Raw genomic sequence first — 18977 nt, 5'->3', positions numbered from 1 at the left:
CATCAATAGCGGAGCCTCAAAGCGACAAAACCCCAACTCTGTCCGAGGTAATAGTAACATTCTCGTCTTTTGTCTTCCAAACTCCCCAATTGCTTCACTTGTTTCTTTTTTAAATAAATTATTTAAGGTGGATCTATTTTTGTTACAAAACAAGTATAATGTTTTAAGCACACCACCTTCTCATCAAAGAGAGAGAGAGAGAGAGAGAGAGAGAGAGAGAGAGAGAGAGAGAGAGAGAGAGAGAGAGAGAAACTCACCCACAGCACAACAGCCACCATCACCACCTAAAATCCAACAACACCACCACCGCCAAATCCATACACACAAACCCAAACAAACCGGGACTTCGCCACCTAATGACACACCAAAACCCAAACACACACAACCCACAACCCACTCACTGTTTCCCACAACCCAGTCACTAATACCGACAACCCAATCACCGACTCCACAACCCAGTCACCGAATCCCACAACCCAGCCATCAATTCCCACAACCCAGTCACCGATTTCCATAACCCAACCATCAATTCCACAACCCAGCAACCACTGTGACCCACACCTCCACCTGGAACACAAACGCTGATGTCCACCATAGACACTGATCTCCACAAACCCACACCCTCCACCACGCCAATCCCCAGAAACCCACATCCTCCATGCCAATCTGAAAGAGATGGACCGAGACAGAGAACAAAACAGAGAGTAGGGAGAGAGGAAAAGAAGGTGTAAAGGGTGTGCTTAAAACATTATAGTTATTTTTTAAAGGGTTGGCTAATAAATCGAGTCTTAGAGACTCGATTTTCAGGTGAACGCCACGTGAAAAAAACGCCACATCAGATGTGATTAGAACACTAAAATCAAGTCTTTGAGACTCGATTTATAAGCTCTAAATCAAGTCTTTTAAACTCGAGATGTTAGTAATATATATAGTTTGAAAACAATGTCTACTAATTATATTGTTTGGCAAACAGTGTTAATTTTCAATTTTTGCCCAAGTTTATGGGTGTATGTTCTGAGTGTTCAACATTTGAATGAGTTTGATTTTTTTTTTGAGATGATAGGTAAGACTAAGCTAAACTCACACACACGGGGGGAGGGGGAGATGGTTATAGAAGCTTACACTGATGTATATCTAAAAGAGCCTAACTCTTGGATACACAACAGAGGCTATAAACCACTTTGAATGAGTTTGATTTAGTTTTAGTTTTTGGTTGCAAATCTGAATGATAGACGGGTTTGAATATTTAGTTAATAATATGAATATTTGGTTAAATGTGTTTGATTTAGTTTTAGTTTTTGGATGAATTCTTCCTTCCTCTTCACAATTTTTATATCAAAAACACTTTTTTAATATTGTTTTATCTTGTTTTGTATGTGTTTTATTGTTTTGAGAGGAGAGAGACATAAAAGGACAACAAAAATACTTATTTACCCTTATTTTTAACAGATGTGGTTTACTGGAAACAAATGGAGCTTACCTCAAATGGGTAAAATAATATCTTTTAAACCACGGGTAAGCAAAGTAATTTTGGGTCAAACCACTGGTAAGTGTACTGTAATTACCCAAAAAAAAATTATATAAACATGACACCTTTTAAATTAAAAATGAATATTATTTTTGGATTCTAGATAGTTAATTCAACTAATAAAATTTCTTAACATTGAATAAGAGATTTAGTGTTTAAACTTTGCTTATACGACCACAAAATGATTAGTGTCTTAGTTAGATAATGAGAGTAAGGGTCATCAGGCCCATAGCCCGACCCAGAAACCCGACGGCCCATCGAGCTAATGAGCAGCCAAGCCCGTTGTTATTGAAGCCCATGGGTAGCCCACTAACCCAATGGGTCAGGCTGTGGGCTAGTTTTTATGCCCATGGGTACCCGGTGGGCTAGCCCAGTAGCCCAACCCGTTATGCAGCCCGTTGGCCTAACCCGTTAACCCAGCCCAATAACTCATAATTCATAACAAAAATATATAGAAAGTGTATAAATGATTGATCTTGAGATATGATAGAAGAATTTCTTAAGAGAACTCCCTCAGCCATTAAGATACTCAAAGTAATTGTACTAAACTTAGTTTACTAAATATATATTTTTCTAGTAGTCTAGCAAATTTGAATTAACCATTTGACATTTTTTTTATTAAAGATAAAAATAAAAAACTATTTTAAGCCTTAATAAATAAATAAAAATTAAATAGGTTTTCATCAGAAAAACAAAAAAAAAAATTTAAATAGATTTAACTGTAAAAAAATTTGTAATTAAGTATTAAATTCTTTGATTCTTTCCTTTAAAAAAATTGATTGATTATTCCTTTATAAAAAATTGATTACTTCCCTATAAAAATGATAAAATAATATGTTAATACAAGCCCATGAGTAACTCATTAGGCCCAACCTGATAGTCCAACTCGCTAAAGACAAAATGGGCATTGTCCATGGACAGGATTATGGGCTGAGGTTTTCTCTTTCGGCTCAGTTTGACCCGACCCGTTAACTAGTTAATAGCCCATCATGCCCATGGGTTAAAGTAAAAATGGGCTAGGTCGGCCCGACCCGGCCCATTGACAACCCTTAGATGAGAGCAATAATCATAAAGTAGATGTTATATGTTAAAATTTTATTGTATTTTTGTCCTCTTGAACTTCCATACAAACACCGCTATCTTACAGTACTCTTTGTTTTCTTTTCTGCTTTTAAACTTGTGTGTGTGTGTGTGTGTTGATTGCACAAGGCGGTTGGTTGCAATTTCTATTCCCAGTTCTTTTCCAGTTATTTAAACTATCAATGATTTTTAATTAACTAAAACAGGTCGGAATTTCAAAGTATTTCATTCGACGGGGAATATGCAACTCTGTTCTGGTATATGTATAGATCTCTTAAGAAATGAATATCTTTTTTGGTAGTGAGATATGAGGAAAATGAATATAATGATTTTCCTACCAGAAACAACATAAGACACTACCATATAAAGCTTAGTGTAATACTTGTTGAGAAACTAGTATAAAAGTGACGGAGGCTTTTTTTTTTTTGGCTGAACGGAGGCATTTAGAAAATATGTCAACCAAAAACATGCAAATACTTTCAAATTTCCTTTTTCTAGAGTAGCTAGTGTATTAGTGTATTTTCATTTTTCCTTGTAATCTTTAGTTCCGCCATTCATTTGTGAGAATTTCAAAAGCCTTGATCGCGAAATCGAAATCACTTGTAGTCACAGTTCAATTAATGTAGGTAAGCAATATATTAATTTATTGGGTAAATTACAATCAGCGATTCAGCACTCTTAAGGTTTGAAATAAAGTCAAACAGGTCTAAAACATTTTAAAACTTCCAAGATATTTTAGAACTAACCGATTTGGTCCATGAGCCATATGCTAAATACAACAATTTCATTTCTAGGAACATATGGTTTAGGGACCAAATTAATTATTTTTGAAATATTTTGGACCTGCTTGATATTAGCTCAAACATTAGGGGTGCCAACTATAATTTATCCTAATTTATTTCCAAGTTTTTTTTTTTTGTCTAAGTAATATTAAACCTAGTTAATTCTTAGTTCATATACTTCTAGAATTAGTTATTCCATTTTTTAGTTGCAAATCTCTCATTGTACAAAACAAACTCTTTTCAACTAGGTAATTTATGTTAAGGATTTTTTTTTCCTCCAAAAAAAAATTGTTAAGGGTATTTTCGGGTGACAAATTAAGAAAAATCCCTAAAGCCCACAAGAGTTATTTAAGCTTGTAACTCATAAAAATGGTCCACACAAAAATACCAAGTCAAAATCGGTTGAATCTGGGCCCATGATGTCAGCCCAAAAAGAAAATAAGAAACATTTCTGAAGCCCATAAAGGTCACAAGGCCATCTAACTAAATGGCCAGACTGGCCCATAGGGTCCACCATCCAGCCGAAAGAATATTCTGCTGGACCAAGATATGAGTCATGGGTTGGGTTTCTTCCTTATCACTGAGTGGACCAAACCCACCCATGAAAGGTACGACCAATAAAAGTGAAAAATAGGAGATGTGTCAAATACATGAGCTATGTGTCAAATGCTATGTGTCAAATACATGAGCTTGTAAGAACAACCCAATGTGTGAAGAAGAAACTTTATCCGATATCACACTTCTTTCTCGTTAAACAAGAATCAGACAGTCACACTTAAATTTAGCAAATTGAGAAGGGGAATTCCCTTTGGGGAAGTAGTTTTATAGAGCTTAGTTAACCAGGTTGCTATTCTTAGGAAAAAATTATAATTAGTGCCTCATTTTCAGGATTAACACTACTCAATGGAGTAATTATGGAATACCAAAAAATATATACTTTTCCTATCACATAATATTGAATCTAGCTAATTAAATTCATAATAGAACTCACTAATTATGTGAGAATGAAAAGTATGCGTTTATAATACTTCAAAATATTCTATAATTATCCTTGCTCAATGATGATGAATATTAATATTAATTTCCCCTGGTTGAAATACTCATAGCCTACTTTCCCCTCATTTCACTGGTTTTTGAGTGACACCAACATCTTTAAGAACAAAATGCACCCCAATGTGAGGGATATAGATCCAGGAAGGGAGAAAAACACAAATTCATAAACTTAGACACTTAGCATTCGTTTGGATAGAGTTGAAACTGAATTTTCAGTTGCATTTTGCGTTTTCAGTGGGTCCCGTGCACTGTTTACAGAACCCACAAGTACTTTATTCAGCAAAAAAATATTTAAAATTATGTCTTACGGTACTATTCACACATTTAAAAATTATTTTGCTACAATGTTTTCAATTTTCAATTTTCAGTAATAAGCGGTATCCAAACAAACCCTTATACGCATATATTCTTGCACTTTTAAATATATTCAGCAAATATGAGGCACTTCCTATTGAGTTCTTGATTACACAAATGTAATGGCGAAAAAGCAATTTGGTCAACAATGGAAATAAATGAAGGTTTTACTGCTTGCTATCACAATAAATTTGTTTAGAGATGGGAAGTCAAATCTGATTATGATATCTAGCGTGCAAACTCAAAATGTTTACGTCATAGAATTGAATAAAAAATGGTGCCTCTTTTATTAATTCACAATTTAAGAACTGATTAAGAAAAAATACAAGTGTTGGTCCTCGGGTCTAGTTCGAGGTTGGGTTTACAAATGGATAGATTCTTTTCTTTCTTTTTTCTTTTTTTTTTTCTCCACCTGCATCTGGATCTTCCTCTTACTTTTATATCTAGCTACAACTTATCTAGATCTTGCACTTGGAGGGCCGAGATTGCCCTCCCAGAACTCTAGTCCCATCCAGAACATACTAGTAAGCTTTACTCTATAACTTTAGCTATGCCACTACTATTCATGGTTATTTCCCCATTAATGCAGCCAGAGTAGTGGTTGTCTTGTATTTAATGCGAAGGGGATGGCTTCTATACCCTTTTTTTTTCATCCTTCTCGTATTTCATGCCAAGTCTGCTTCCTTTCCTTTTTGATGTTTTAACTTTATGTGCCTCACATAACTAGTGCTCGTCCCCGAGGTCCAAGATGCATCCTCGGAAATAACCTGGACAACCTATTTAAATGAGATTTGGGATCCTCCTCCCCGCAACAAACATGAGTGTTTTTCTCCTTCATCATGCTACTAGTTTTCCCTTTCTTTTGAGGTTAATACCCAATTTTTCCAAGTTGTGAGAGCCGGTTGCAAGCATTTTCCTCTCTTTTTTAGGTTTTTCTTTTAGCATTACATAATCATTTCACACCGTTAGCCTTCGTCATCATTCATGTGGACGTAAGTAGAAGATTTGATTCTTTGAACTAAATCCGAGTTAATGAAAAAATCCAATCAAATCCTAAAACATGGGGATTCAATAAAATAAAAAATAAAAAATAAATAAATAAATAAATAACCCAAACAATTCCTAACTCATTCGATCTTAAATTTGAATTGAGATAATTTCTTCAAAAATATATATATAAATAAAAACTTATTATAGGTTTAAGCATTGTATGCACCTCCTTCCACGCTTCTTTACCACTAATCTATAATCTATAATAAATATAAAATATAAGTAATTTGAATTTTGGTTAACTCATAATTTTGTACTGCATAAACTTTTGATGCCTAAAAATACACGAAAAAAAAAAAGAAAAAAAAAAAAAGAAAAGAGGATGATGACAATCATATTATGTTAAATGTGCATTCTCCAAGCTTTCCAACAGGTCTAGCTCAGCCACTGCTTTAGGGAGGCCAACTATGCTACTGACTTGCTTGCTAAAATAGGAAGTTCTCAACGCGAAGATTTTGTTTATTATGTTACTCCTCCCTTCTCTTGTTGGATGTATTAGCTTTTGAATGCACCAGTGACAGCACACCTAATGTATCTATAAATACTGAAGTTACTGTATCTTTTGATGCCCGTTTCCTTGTGGGTTAGTTTGCAATAGACTCTTGGTTTAATAAAAAAAAAAAAATGTGCATTGCATGGATTATTAGGTAGTTAATACATACGGAACCCATTAGATAACATATAATAAGAATGCAAATCGTATGCAAAATCCCCTTCAGTAAAGCTGAATTTTTAAGCCACTTATAATATATCTTAATGGAACCCATTAGATATCGTTGCTAGAACCTAAGTTTTTCTTATCATTTTTTTCTCGTCGCTAGTAAAAACTTATACAATGTCACTTGTCGGTTTCAAACATGGATGGTAGTCCCATTAGGTTACTTGTCGGTTCCAAATTAGGACGATGAAAGAGAAATTATCCTGAAATAAATTAAGAGTTATGTTATTAAAAAACTCTCTCGTGCGTATTGATAAGAGACATATCCATTGATGAATAGATATGCTTTATCTAAAAGACGTGACTATTCAATAACAACCAACTAAAATATTCCTTCTCATAAAAAAAAAAAAACTAAAATATTAAAATAATTAACTCTTGATACATTAGTAAAGCAAATCTCATTCACCAAGTAGAATAATATATGTAAAAATGTACTATATTATGGTGTGCTCACCTTTCACACTGTACACTAATATTACTTAATTACAAATTTGACTTGAAAGTCCTCACAAGAACAGAGGAAGAACCAAAAAAGCCAAAAGGAAGATTCTCCTGTACACATATCTTCATAAAGCAAAACTAAATATTGGGGCATATGACCTCATCAAACCCTCTTTTATTCTCAAGTAGAAAATAGAAAAGATATCATACATGCTTAGTAAATATGTAGGAGAAATATTGTTCCATGTCAACACCCACCTCCACCTCCACCCCCACCCCCATTACCACCTCCTCCACCACCACAACCTCCACCCATACCACCAACTCCTCCACCACCAAAAATCCCATCCCGACTGCCGTGGCCACCACCACCACCCCCACCTGTACAAGCAAATATTACCATTGATATAATAGAGAGGGACATGATAATCATGCCCAACAAAAGTAAGCCACTTGAGCTCTCTACCACAACACCCGCATCATCTACATGGGCACCAACTAGGGCAACAAAATCTCTCGCCATTTTGGGACCTCATTCTCTCTTGCTTGGCTGTGGAAGTGTTACCATGTATATATACACTCTAAGATTTCATTATAAAATTATAAAATTATTTAGGAATTCAGTACCGTATTGAAATTTGCTTTTATATTTCTATAGTTGCAAAAAAACATTACTTAAATTATATGATAATGACCACGAAATGACTTTTTAAAAAATGATAATAATAAAATCCCCAGGAAACCGAGTCCAAGCACCTTAAGTTAGAGTCATAAAAGAGAGTACGTAGATTATATAAACATAACACGTCTCAAATTTCAAAAGAATACTGAGTTTTTTTTTTTTTTTTTTTCTCAGGATCTAACTTCAACGCAACACCATCTATTTCTTGAAATTTTTACTCCCAATTCCTTTCCAGTTATTGGAACTATCAATTAAATTTAATTAACTAAAACAGGCTGGAAGTTCAAAGCATGTCATTTGACCTGGCATATGCAACTCTATTCTGGTCTATTTATATATCTTAAGAAATGAATATCTTCTTTGGTATAGTAAGATATGAGGAAAAATAAGACAGATGATTTTCCTACTAGAAAAACACTGCCATATAAAGCTTGGCATGGCAAACAAGGAAACTTGTCTGAGTTATCCATGTGTTATGCTATATTGCTGTTGGTCAATGATACTTTTGCACTCATTCTTTTACATTTACTTTCATGTATAAAAATATGGACATTTTCACATCAATTATTAATATTAATGTATAACTGCGGATGTAAACAAATGTAAGAGGATATTTTACCATTGCTATATAGATCACAAAATTAATTTGAATAACATTCTAGAAGTGTTTATTTTTTAGTGAAAAGTGAAATTTCATTCATTTAGAAAACGTTACAAGTTTACAACATTAGAAAGCACTCTATACAGAAAAGGCAGACTTTCTTCTACCATGATTTACTCTGTGATTAAGCACATCTTTCAGAAACAATAGTAGACGTCCATAAACTCTGAAATTGGTGTAACGTGCGGTCCTTACCTAGGATTAGGAGTTGAGAAGGGAGAGAATGAAAAGAATATTAATAAATTAATAAATAAGACAAAAATAATAAACCAGTACCAACGTGATAATTTCATCACCGATTGGGATCTCTGGACCTCTGGCCTTCCCCACGTCCATGTTTGAATTAATTCCAGGGACACCTATATCTATTCCTGCTGTAGGCCCTCCCCACTCTCTTTGTCATTGTTATCTAAAAGTCCATTTGGTAACAGTTTATTTAGTTGAAACTGAAAACTTTTTGCTGAAAGTATAGAAAAAAAATTTAAAAACTAGCTAAATAGTACAATGGAACCTATGGATAGTATTAACAAATGAAATAAAAACCCATAAATAGTATCAAAAAGAAGCTAAAAACTCAAATAAGTTGAACTTGTCATCGCATCCCAAAAAATCTCTTACACTGAAATATAAAAAAAATAAAAAAAAAATGTAAAATTCTATTGAAACTTTTGGATAGGAATTGTTAAGTGTTAATCTTTTTTCTTAAAAAATGCATCAATTGTTTTTCGTTTGCTCATAATTCTTTTAGCTTTAAGAATATGACTAAAAAATTAACCTGAAAAGAATTTTAAAAAATAAAATTTTAATTAGAAATTTTTACTTAGTTATATGAATGTTATTCATACTCAAGAAAAAAAAAATTCCACTATAATTTAAACAGTCAACCCATTTTTAATACAACTTTAATTAATAATAACCCCTCAAATGAAAACAAAAATAATTTAATTAATTTGTCTTTTATAATGTATTGGTTAATTTAATTATATAGCTTTAATTATTGTTGTTTAGCGTAACAATAAACTATATTGCTTTAATTTATTTGTCATTAATTATACTGCTTTAATTTGTTATATTGTTTAGCCCCTTGTACATATTACACTAAAAGAGCCGAACATTATACATTCTATGTGCAGCATAATAATTGGAATAGTGTAATGTGCTGCACATTACATTGATTTAATTATTGTTTACTCAGCCCCGTGAGCCCATAAGCCCATCTACTCTCTCCCCACCCCACAGTCCCCACTCAACAAACAGAAGACAAGCACAACATGTGCCCCAATCACAATAGCCAGCTGCAATCAGAAAATTTCACAATGCCAATCACAAATTACAACACATATTACACTAAATGAAAATTAATATTCCATTCCCACCAACACCAACACACTGACCAACCCAAACGGATAAGATAAAGCCAACACCAACACACTGACCAACCCAAACGGATAAGATAAAGGCATAAAGCCAAATTCAAAAAGACAAAAACAGCCAGCCAATCAGAGATGAGAGACCCACCGTGGGTCTCTCATCTCTGATTAGCTGACTTAGTGAGATAGCCTATTAAAGAATAAAGAAAGTTAAAGAGCCGTTCATAAATTTCATCTCATTTTTTCATTTGAGAGTGAGATAAAGAGAGAGAGACTGAGAGAGAGTCAGAGAGAAAAACCTTGAGGGAGGGCCGGACCGGAGGGAGCACCAGAGCGAGCAGAGACGGCGATCTGCAAAAATTTCATTTCAGTGAGATAAAGAGAGAGAGACTGAGAGAGAGTTAGAGAGAAAAAGAGAGAAATACCTTAAGGGAGGGCCGAGGGAGCAGAGCATCGAGCACCGAGCACCGGAGCAGAGGTAGAGCTCCGATCTGCGATCTCCAATATCGGATCTACGATCTCTGATCTGCGATGAGGGGCGACGACAACAGCGACGTGAGTTGCGGCGACGACGACGAGCAAGCTGATGTGGCGACAACGACGGCGATGTGACTGCCGTGGTCCGTGGTTTGTTTGCTGGCAGGGGCGGTTTTGGTTTGCTCTATATTGGGTTTTTTTTTTTTTATAAACACCTGTCTTTGGTTTGCTAGATTTTGTTTTGGTTTTGCTCTGTATATTGCTGTATTGGGGATTGGATTTCTCTGCCAGCGACGTGATGGCCTGACTGATGGGTTTGATTTCTGATTTTCTGTATCGGTGGTTTTTTTTTTTTTTTTTTTTGGTTGAGAATCCGTGGGCTTGCCGTGAGCGAGCTACCTCTGTAATTTATTGGGCTCGCTGTGGGCTTGGCTTGCCGTGGGCTTGCCTCTGTTATTTTTTTTTTTTTCCGATTTTTGTTCAAATTTTTTGGGCTTTTTTTTTTTTTTTATAATTTTGCTTGAAAGTAGAACATATAATTTTTTTTTTTTTCCTAATTTTTGATTGAGGGTGTTCCTAGGCTGGGAGTGGGCTGGGAGAATATGTGAGAAATGGATAGGGGGGCCGGCTGTCTACTGTTGGGGGGGCCAACTTATTTTTTCTTCATAGGCTAATGGGAAAAAAAAAAAAAATTGCAGGGGCCACGGCCCCCCCAAGCCACTATGTGGCTCCGCCCCTGCCAGTATGAATGCTCTTAGTAGCTAAATCTTTACTTGGGCCTACAGTATATATATAGGTCTCTTGGACCATTACATATTAGACACATAAACTTAAAATTGGCTAAAAATCAAGTTTAAAATCAAATTACAGCTCATAATCAATCAAAATGTGCCAAAATTTAAATTTAAAAAAAAAATGAAAATGTAGTTGGGCCCAAGATCCAAGTGTTGATTGGCACTTCGATGATCCCTACAACTTCCAATCAACAGAAAGAGGGACTTCTCAAGTGCCAAGCGGCACTTGAATCCTCCAAGCACTAAATTTTTAATTTTTCTATCATTTTCTCCCTCCAAAATTAATTTTGATCAAACTTTTGAATTGAAACCCCTTTTGGGAGGTCCCATGGAAATCCAAATTTCATCTCAAGATCACTCCTCCTCAAAAAATAGATGGGACATTCACAGTGGCGGCTTCAAAAAATTTTTCTAGGGGTCAATAAAAAGATAAATCTTGAGCAGTAGATGAATCTTGCAATTTACTTGATTTTTTTATTACAAATTTTTCCGTAGTACTATGAATAAAATAAAAGATAAATTATTAGTTCATTTGGTATATTGTTTCTTAATATAATGAACATGCTAATTATGGTTGCTAAGATTAAATTTTAGAAATAATCTATTGTTTCTAAATACGATACCACCATGCACCATTGGCATGATGATTACTTTACAAATACAATTTCTTGTGGAGTGGAGAGGTAAGGGTCGAGTTTCAAGTTTCTAAGAGGGAGTTTCACACACATACACTTAGATTAAGTTAAAGTGGGATTTTTATCTCAAATTCAAAATAAAATAAAAATATAATAAAGATATAAATTATTTTTGTTTAGTGAACTTTAATTATTATTGCTTAGAACATGTTTATCAATTAGTTTTTGTCTTTACTCTATACAATTCTTTTATTTAACAATTCAACTCAACTTTGACAACTATTGGTCTTTTTAATTGTATTAAGAAATTTTTTGTTATTTTAACATTTGTTTTTATCTTCATACAATCACTCCCCTGTCCCACATTCCTTGTCTTTTTTTTTTTTAAGAATCACCCCCTTGTTTAATTGTTTTTTAGTGTTAACATTTGTTAACTACTGACAAACTCACCCCCTTTTCCAACTTAACAAATAACAAATTAAACACATATTCAAATTAAGCCATTAGACTCATAGATTCAGTCAAATGTATAAATTAATTTTAACTTTATTTGCAAGAATAGAGTGTTAAGAGAATCATATTAGAGCTTATTTCAATTGGACTTAAAAAAATAAAAATAAAAAATAATTTAAGGTCAAGGTGTTTAATTTTTTATTTTAGGAGGCAAAAACAAAAAACAAATTTAAAATTATATATATATATATATAGGTTGGGTTCAAGTTACACCTAGTGTAACTCTAAGCAATATTATACCATAAAATATTTTTAATTGAATGTGAATTTTAACAAATCAACCATCGAATTACATTACATATAGCTTAGGAGGTTCATTTGAACCCTAGACCAAAGATAACGCAGCCTCTAGACATTCACAAATGAAGGCATCCTCATTCCCTTAGAACTCTAGGAAAAGTTTCGAAGACGGTCATAAAGCTAAATAAGTACTTGGCTTCAATCCCTTCTAAACTTCTAGTTTGGGAAATTCAAGAAACTTACGAAAATTCTATAATTAAAAAAAAAAAAAACCTTCATTTTATGCTCATTGTATTGCTAATCCTTGTTTTTGATTTATTTTTTATTATTCTATTCGTAGAAAGAGCATGTTTTATTGTGATGATGTGCTAGATTTCTCTTTTGAATATTTTCTTTTGAAACATTTGAATGCTATTGTTTTCATATGCTAGATCATTTGATATTATCGTAAATTCATGTTCATATAATGCTAGATTCTCTTTTTTTCTTTTCTTTTCTTTTTCTTTTTTGTTGTAAATAACATGTTATTTTAGGTTTCTTCAATATGCACATGCCAATTCACATGATTTCTCTTGCTAGTAAATAACATGACATTTCATGTTTTCTTCGATGTTCTTATGATGATGTTCACATGTTTAAACTTTTTTCCAAAACCTTAGTAGTGTAGTCTATATTTTTTAAATGAATGATATGCCTTTTTGTTTTATGACATGTTAATTGTTTGGATAAAGTGACATGACATTGACTAGCATAGTTTAGAATACTAGTTAACAAAGCAAGGTGGATGTTTAACACCTTCTCACTACATAACTTAGCTTCCAAACTTAGATCAAGTGTTCATAGACTAGGGTTTAACAAATGCAATTTACATTTATAGAATGTAACTAGAACCAAAACCATGAAATCCTTAGATTGTATCAAGGACTAAGACCTTGTAAAATTATTTTTTATTTAATGTGAAGTTTGATTATTCAATGAAATGATGCGTTTCTTTTACATGGTTTTCTTATTGTTGAATATATTAAATAAATGACAACTCCATGTAAAACCTCTAATCTATAGGAAAAATATAATTAGGAAAACCACCACTTTGAGAGACGTTAATACGGTCTCACCCATTAATATGGGCTTGGTTTAATAAATCAAATGTGTTTGTTCATTTAGACCCCTTAAAACAGATTGTTTAACCTAGTTTATTAACCAAGTAATTACTTAAATTAATTATTCAGATCTAGGTTAAACACAAATATATCATATCATGCAAAGATATAGAAAAGTAATTAACATATGATATGATGACCCAGAAAAACCAATTAAACGAACCGTTTCAAGGTAAAAACCTGGAGAGGATTTGACCTAACTATCTTCAAGGTAAAACAAATCTACTATAAGAAAATTGAAGTTTTTACAATCAGATTTAAACATATATCTATTACTACCTCATGTAGTAACTTACTGACACAACCACGTGCAAACTCCGAATCCACAAACTCCTTCTCTTCTTGGATTTACAGCAACACAAGCCGCCTTGCTTGTAACTTTGAGATCTCACTTAAAGGTTTCAGATCACCATCAGTAATGATCTTGATGCAACAACTATGTTTTACCAATGCTTGATTGTAATTCTTACTCCGGTAAATTCTTGTGTAGTTATAAAGTACAAATCCTCTCAAATCTGCACAAAGAATAACACACAAATCTTTCAAACGTCTGAAAAACGTAGCTAGGGTTTCTCTTTTATATGTAGAGAAGTTTAGATGAAACCCTAAATGTTTTCGCGGGCTTGGACCTATTCAAAAATTCTGCAGAAAAACTGTGCTTGCGATTTTTGATCGGTCGAGCAAGGTAGAAGCACGCTTCCTTTTTCTACAACTAGCTAGACTTGAACCTTGAAACAACCACTTTTAAGCATTGCCTAATACATGGACTAGACATGTTTTGTTCTTGATTTGCCAACACAAGAAAAACATGATTCTAAACTTTTAAATATAATACTTTAGAACCTAACAAAATGGAATCTCTCACACAAATTTATTGGGCATCAAAGAGAAAAAGGGGGGGGGGGGGGGGGGGGGGGTGGGGGGGGGGGGGAGGGAGAAGCTCGGGCTAGCGGTTTCAGTGGGTTGAGTCTCTAAACCTACCATCCAACCAAAAACAATTAGGAGTCATGTTAAGGAACCTGCCGCCAACTAAAGCAACTGTTAAAACCAATTAGAATGCATCAAATTGATTTTAGTCAAACGGTACAACAGGAATGATGAGTTGTTGTCCACTTCCTACCTCAAGGTTTAATTTGTTATTTTTGAATCTATAGGATTTAATTTGTTATACCCCTAAAGTATAGGGTTCTAAATGAAATTTTAATTAATTTTTTTTTTTAATGGCTAGCATCCCTCACATAGGAGGGACCATCTCACAAATTAGAACAATTATTATTGAAAATAAGGCATGAATGATAAATAAAATAAGTTCTAATTAGCTTAACTAATAAAATTCATTGTTGTCAAATAAGAAATCTAAGTTTAAATCTAGCTTACTCACACGAAAAAATCCAATTTAACGTTGTAGCGTTGTAGGGTCAAATCTATAGTATTTATTAAAAAAAAAAAAGTAGGTCTCAAAGAAGTGCCCATCTCTTTTTATTACAAAAATAAATAAATAAATGTAGCTTTTTAATTCCCTTTACACACCAAAAAATAAATAAATAAATTCATACAGGAACAAACTGACTTTGGTTTGAACCAACAAATTGAGGATGAGATTTACAAGAAAAATGACTAGTTAAAATTTCTTATTACAGAATGAATTCGGGATGCAATTTACAGCTTTCATTATATACTGGCTTCTGAGTATAGGAACCAAAAAGGGCACTCCTAGTGTAAAGTAAAAATTTAAACATGGAAGAATTAACATTGATCACCATTAATAACATCAACGAAATGCAGATTCCAGCCTAGTGCGCAGGTGGGTGGACTTCTTATAAAGCTGCCAAACTTTTAAACTTCCGGTATAGGTGTTAGCTCCTGGTTAAAAAATGGTCATGTAAGCGTAACATCCCCATATCAATGGACACAAAAAATGAAGGCAGAGTTATGGGATTTCCTCAGAGAACCGCAAATGCCCAAGATGGACATTGGAAGTTTTAACAATTGTTTCCCACTTGGAATCAAGAGAGGTTGTCTTGGAACCTTGGTTGCTAGTATGGATGCGAATAACAAGAGAAGACCTTGAAGGTAAAATCCTGAAGGAAATGGTCGGCAGAGTACGCTTTAGCCAAGACTCAGACGGAGATTTTGGTAAGGGTAGGCCAATAGGAAGCTGAGGATGGTTGCCATAACTTTTTATAGGGAGCCGGCTTTCTAAATTAATCAATCTTCTCATTGTCACTCACCTTTGAGTTTGCCAATGTGACAGAATCCTTAATTTGGAGGCCATGAGAACTTAGTCGAGTACCCGGTTTCTTAGGCCCTAATTGGCTTTCTAAACCAATATTATCATTATCAGCCACTTTTGAGCTTGTCAATGTAATACCTCCTTCTCCATCACCTGATTTCAAGGACTGCTGTCTCTTTTGGTTAATTTTCTTAGTATCAGCTGCTTTTGAGCTTGTCAATGATAGAGAATCACGAATAAGATCCTGGTCCTGTCTGGAAAAATTCATTAATTCAACTTGTATGTCATCTTTGGATCTGTCTAAAAAAGAGTGGAAACAGGCTTCGACGGATGAACTTTTAGTTTGCACTGTTGCCTCATCGACAACACTCAAGTACTTGAAATCTTCAAGTGAAGAATCTACTGCAGGAGTTTTTTCCATTTCACTGCTTTTTGCAAGAATCCCTAGATTATCCTCTCTGTAATCAGTTAAGTTTTTCCTATCTGAAGAACTAGCATTTGATTTTCGAGAGTTTACTATATGTACTAAATCATTATTATAAATTTTCCACTACGCCTAAAATTACTCCTAATAATCTTTCCCAATGGCATAACTATATTGGAGTTTTTCATATATTATAAAATTTACTCAAATAAGTTAAATGTAAAAAAAAAAAAAAAAAAAAAAAAAAAAAAAACTGCCTAATCTCTATAATAAATTGTAAAGATATCATCTTCTTTAAGATAAGATATGTTTGAACCTTTTTAGATTTTTTTTTTTTTTTTGTCAAGGTTGCTAATTTCTATTAATTTTTTTTTTTTCATATTAATAATAATTATTAAATTAATTATCACAGTTAAACTCATTGTTGAATAAAATTTTAAATTTCTTGAATAAATATTAAATATTATTTTAAATTCTTAAAATTTTGGTATGAGAATTTTAGTTGAAGTAGAATTTTAGATTTCTTGAAACTTAGATAATGGAATTTTACCTAAATTAAACTAGATATCTAATAAATAAGAAATAAATAAAACTTTAGTGGAGTAGAATTTTTAATTTTTTAAAATTTAGGATTATCAAAAAAAAAAAATCTTAAAACTTAGGTATAGAATTTTAGTTAAATAAAACTATCCTAATAATTAATAGAGTTTAAATTAAACTATGAATAAGATATAATAATTTAATTTTGACGTGAATATAGCCACTTGTTGTAGGAAGAAAAATAGATATAATAATTTAATTTTTATATTATAGTATAATATATAACATAGTAGTCATAATAGATCATATTAATAGTTGTGAAAAAAAGCAATGAAAAATTGTATACATTGCAAACTAGGAATCTAAGAGCATTCGCATCAGTGTGTTTATTTTACACATTCATTTTTACACTAAAAACTTACTTTTTCTATTTTACACATTCACTTTTACAAAACACCCAGATCAATTCATTTATTTTACAAGTTATTTCAATAAAATATTCATTACACTATTTTTTATTATTTTTTTTTTACCTACCTCCCTTAAATACCCGCGCCCTCTCTCTCTCTCTTTCTTTTTCTGGTTTCTCTTTCACGCTCTCACTCTCTTTCTCTCTAAACCCACTCTCTGGTTTCTCTTCCAACCCACTCTCTAGTCTTCTCTTCCAACCCATCCGCCACAGCTCCGACCACCAAACGCCACCGATCCACCACCCTCCACCACCGAAGCTCCGCATCAACAATCTCCACAGCCCCGCATCACCGATCCACCATAAACCCATCCGCCACAGCTCCGACCACCAAACGCCACCGATCCACCACCAAATCTCCACCACCGAAGCTCCGCATCACCGATCTCCACAGCCGCATCGCCGATCCACCACCAAATCACAAAACCCATCCGCCACAGCTCCGATCCGCATCGCCGATCTCCGATCTACATCGCCGATCTCCGATCTCCGTGTTTGTGTATCTGTGTTTTTTTTTTTTTTTTTTAAAGCAAGTGTATCTCTGTTTTGTGTGTTGATTTCTCTGGATGTGTTTGTATTTTGATTTGTCTGGATGTGTTTGTGTGTTGATTTGTCTGGTTGTGTGCATCTTAGGAAAAAGAGGAAGATGAGATACTGAGTTTGTTGAGCCGGAGAAGAGAGAGAAAAAAACAAGCGAAGGAAATGAATAAATTATTCTTTACACGAACTACAGTAGCCGTGTATTTACACGGTTACTGTAGCTTGTGTAAAGAAATACACATTTTTATACAATTTTAGAAGAGCTGATGGAGTGCATTTTTGAGCAAAAATGTGTAAAAATTGATGTTTATATGATTTTACATGACTTTAAACTCATTGATGCGAATGCTCTAATAAGAGAAAACTAGAGATATGTAATATGTTGACATTGCAAACCTTTGGCTCTTAAGGTGATGGCATTTTTGGCAGGTTACTATCATGAGCTCGCAAAACTTTTCTTTGTTTTACTCAGTTTGTACAATAATACACCTCATTAACCCCACCCCACCACAATAGTTTGAGGGTGTTAAACTGCCGGAATAAAACATGGAATTCAAATTGGATTTAAAATATTAGAATAGCCAACTACAATACTTTCTAACTGAAACAACCTCCTCAAATATCTAGTACAATTTACATAGACACACAAATGTGAAAAGAATCTGACTTGAAGGCCCAAACTAACTGAGAAGGAAGAAGCCGATCTAAGACTTCAATATATGTAAAAACTACATAGTACGTTTGCCTATAAAAGTTAAAACACCATAAATCAATTGTCATATAATCATACATACATTCAGATTCACATATGGTGGACGACCGTCGGGGGGTGGATGTGCATGGGGACGTGGTGGTGAATGCTGGCAATGTGGTTATGATGATTGTGAGTACTGCTGGCATGGTGGTGGTGGTGGTGGTGATGATGATGATGATGGTGACTGTTGTCACGGTGATGGTGATGATGTTTGCGACTGTGGTCAGGGACTGGTGCCGGTACGTAGATGGGGAGTACTGGAGGTGGTACGTTGCTTTTGGGAACATGGTTCTTCTGGCTCATCTTTGCCTCCTTCGTCTTTGTTTCCACCCTCACCACCACCTTCTCCGTCATCACTTGCCTCGCTCCTCCGTCCTTGCGGTCTCTCTTCTTGCTAGATTTTCTGGAGCAAGCAAATATGACCATTGTTATAATTGAGAGGGTCATGATAATCATGCCCAACAACAACCGAATAC

The 18977-nt window shown here is 34.0% G+C and overlaps 1 protein-coding gene across 1 annotated transcript; it reads right to left on the bottom strand.

The window, feature by feature from the left end:
• Positions 1-439: 439 nt before the first annotated feature.
• Positions 440-7532, bottom strand: LOC136062427 (uncharacterized). Its single transcript, XM_065761447.1, has 2 exons — positions 7268-7532; positions 440-666 (listed from the first exon to the last, which is right to left on the bottom strand). Exons 1-2 carry the CDS (start codon positions 7530-7532, stop codon positions 440-442), a joined length of 492 nt encoding a protein of 163 aa, XP_065617519.1.
• Between the last annotated feature and the right edge of the window lie 11445 nt (positions 7533-18977).

Source organism: Quercus suber, unplaced genomic scaffold (assembly GCF_002906115.3).
Source record: "Quercus suber isolate HL8 unplaced genomic scaffold, Cork oak 2.0 scaffold_413, whole genome shotgun sequence".
Lineage (NCBI taxonomy): Eukaryota > Viridiplantae > Streptophyta > Magnoliopsida > Fagales > Fagaceae > Quercus > Quercus suber.
Note: the sequence above shows the minus strand (reverse complement) of the source record. Positions and strands in the feature narration are given on the sequence as shown.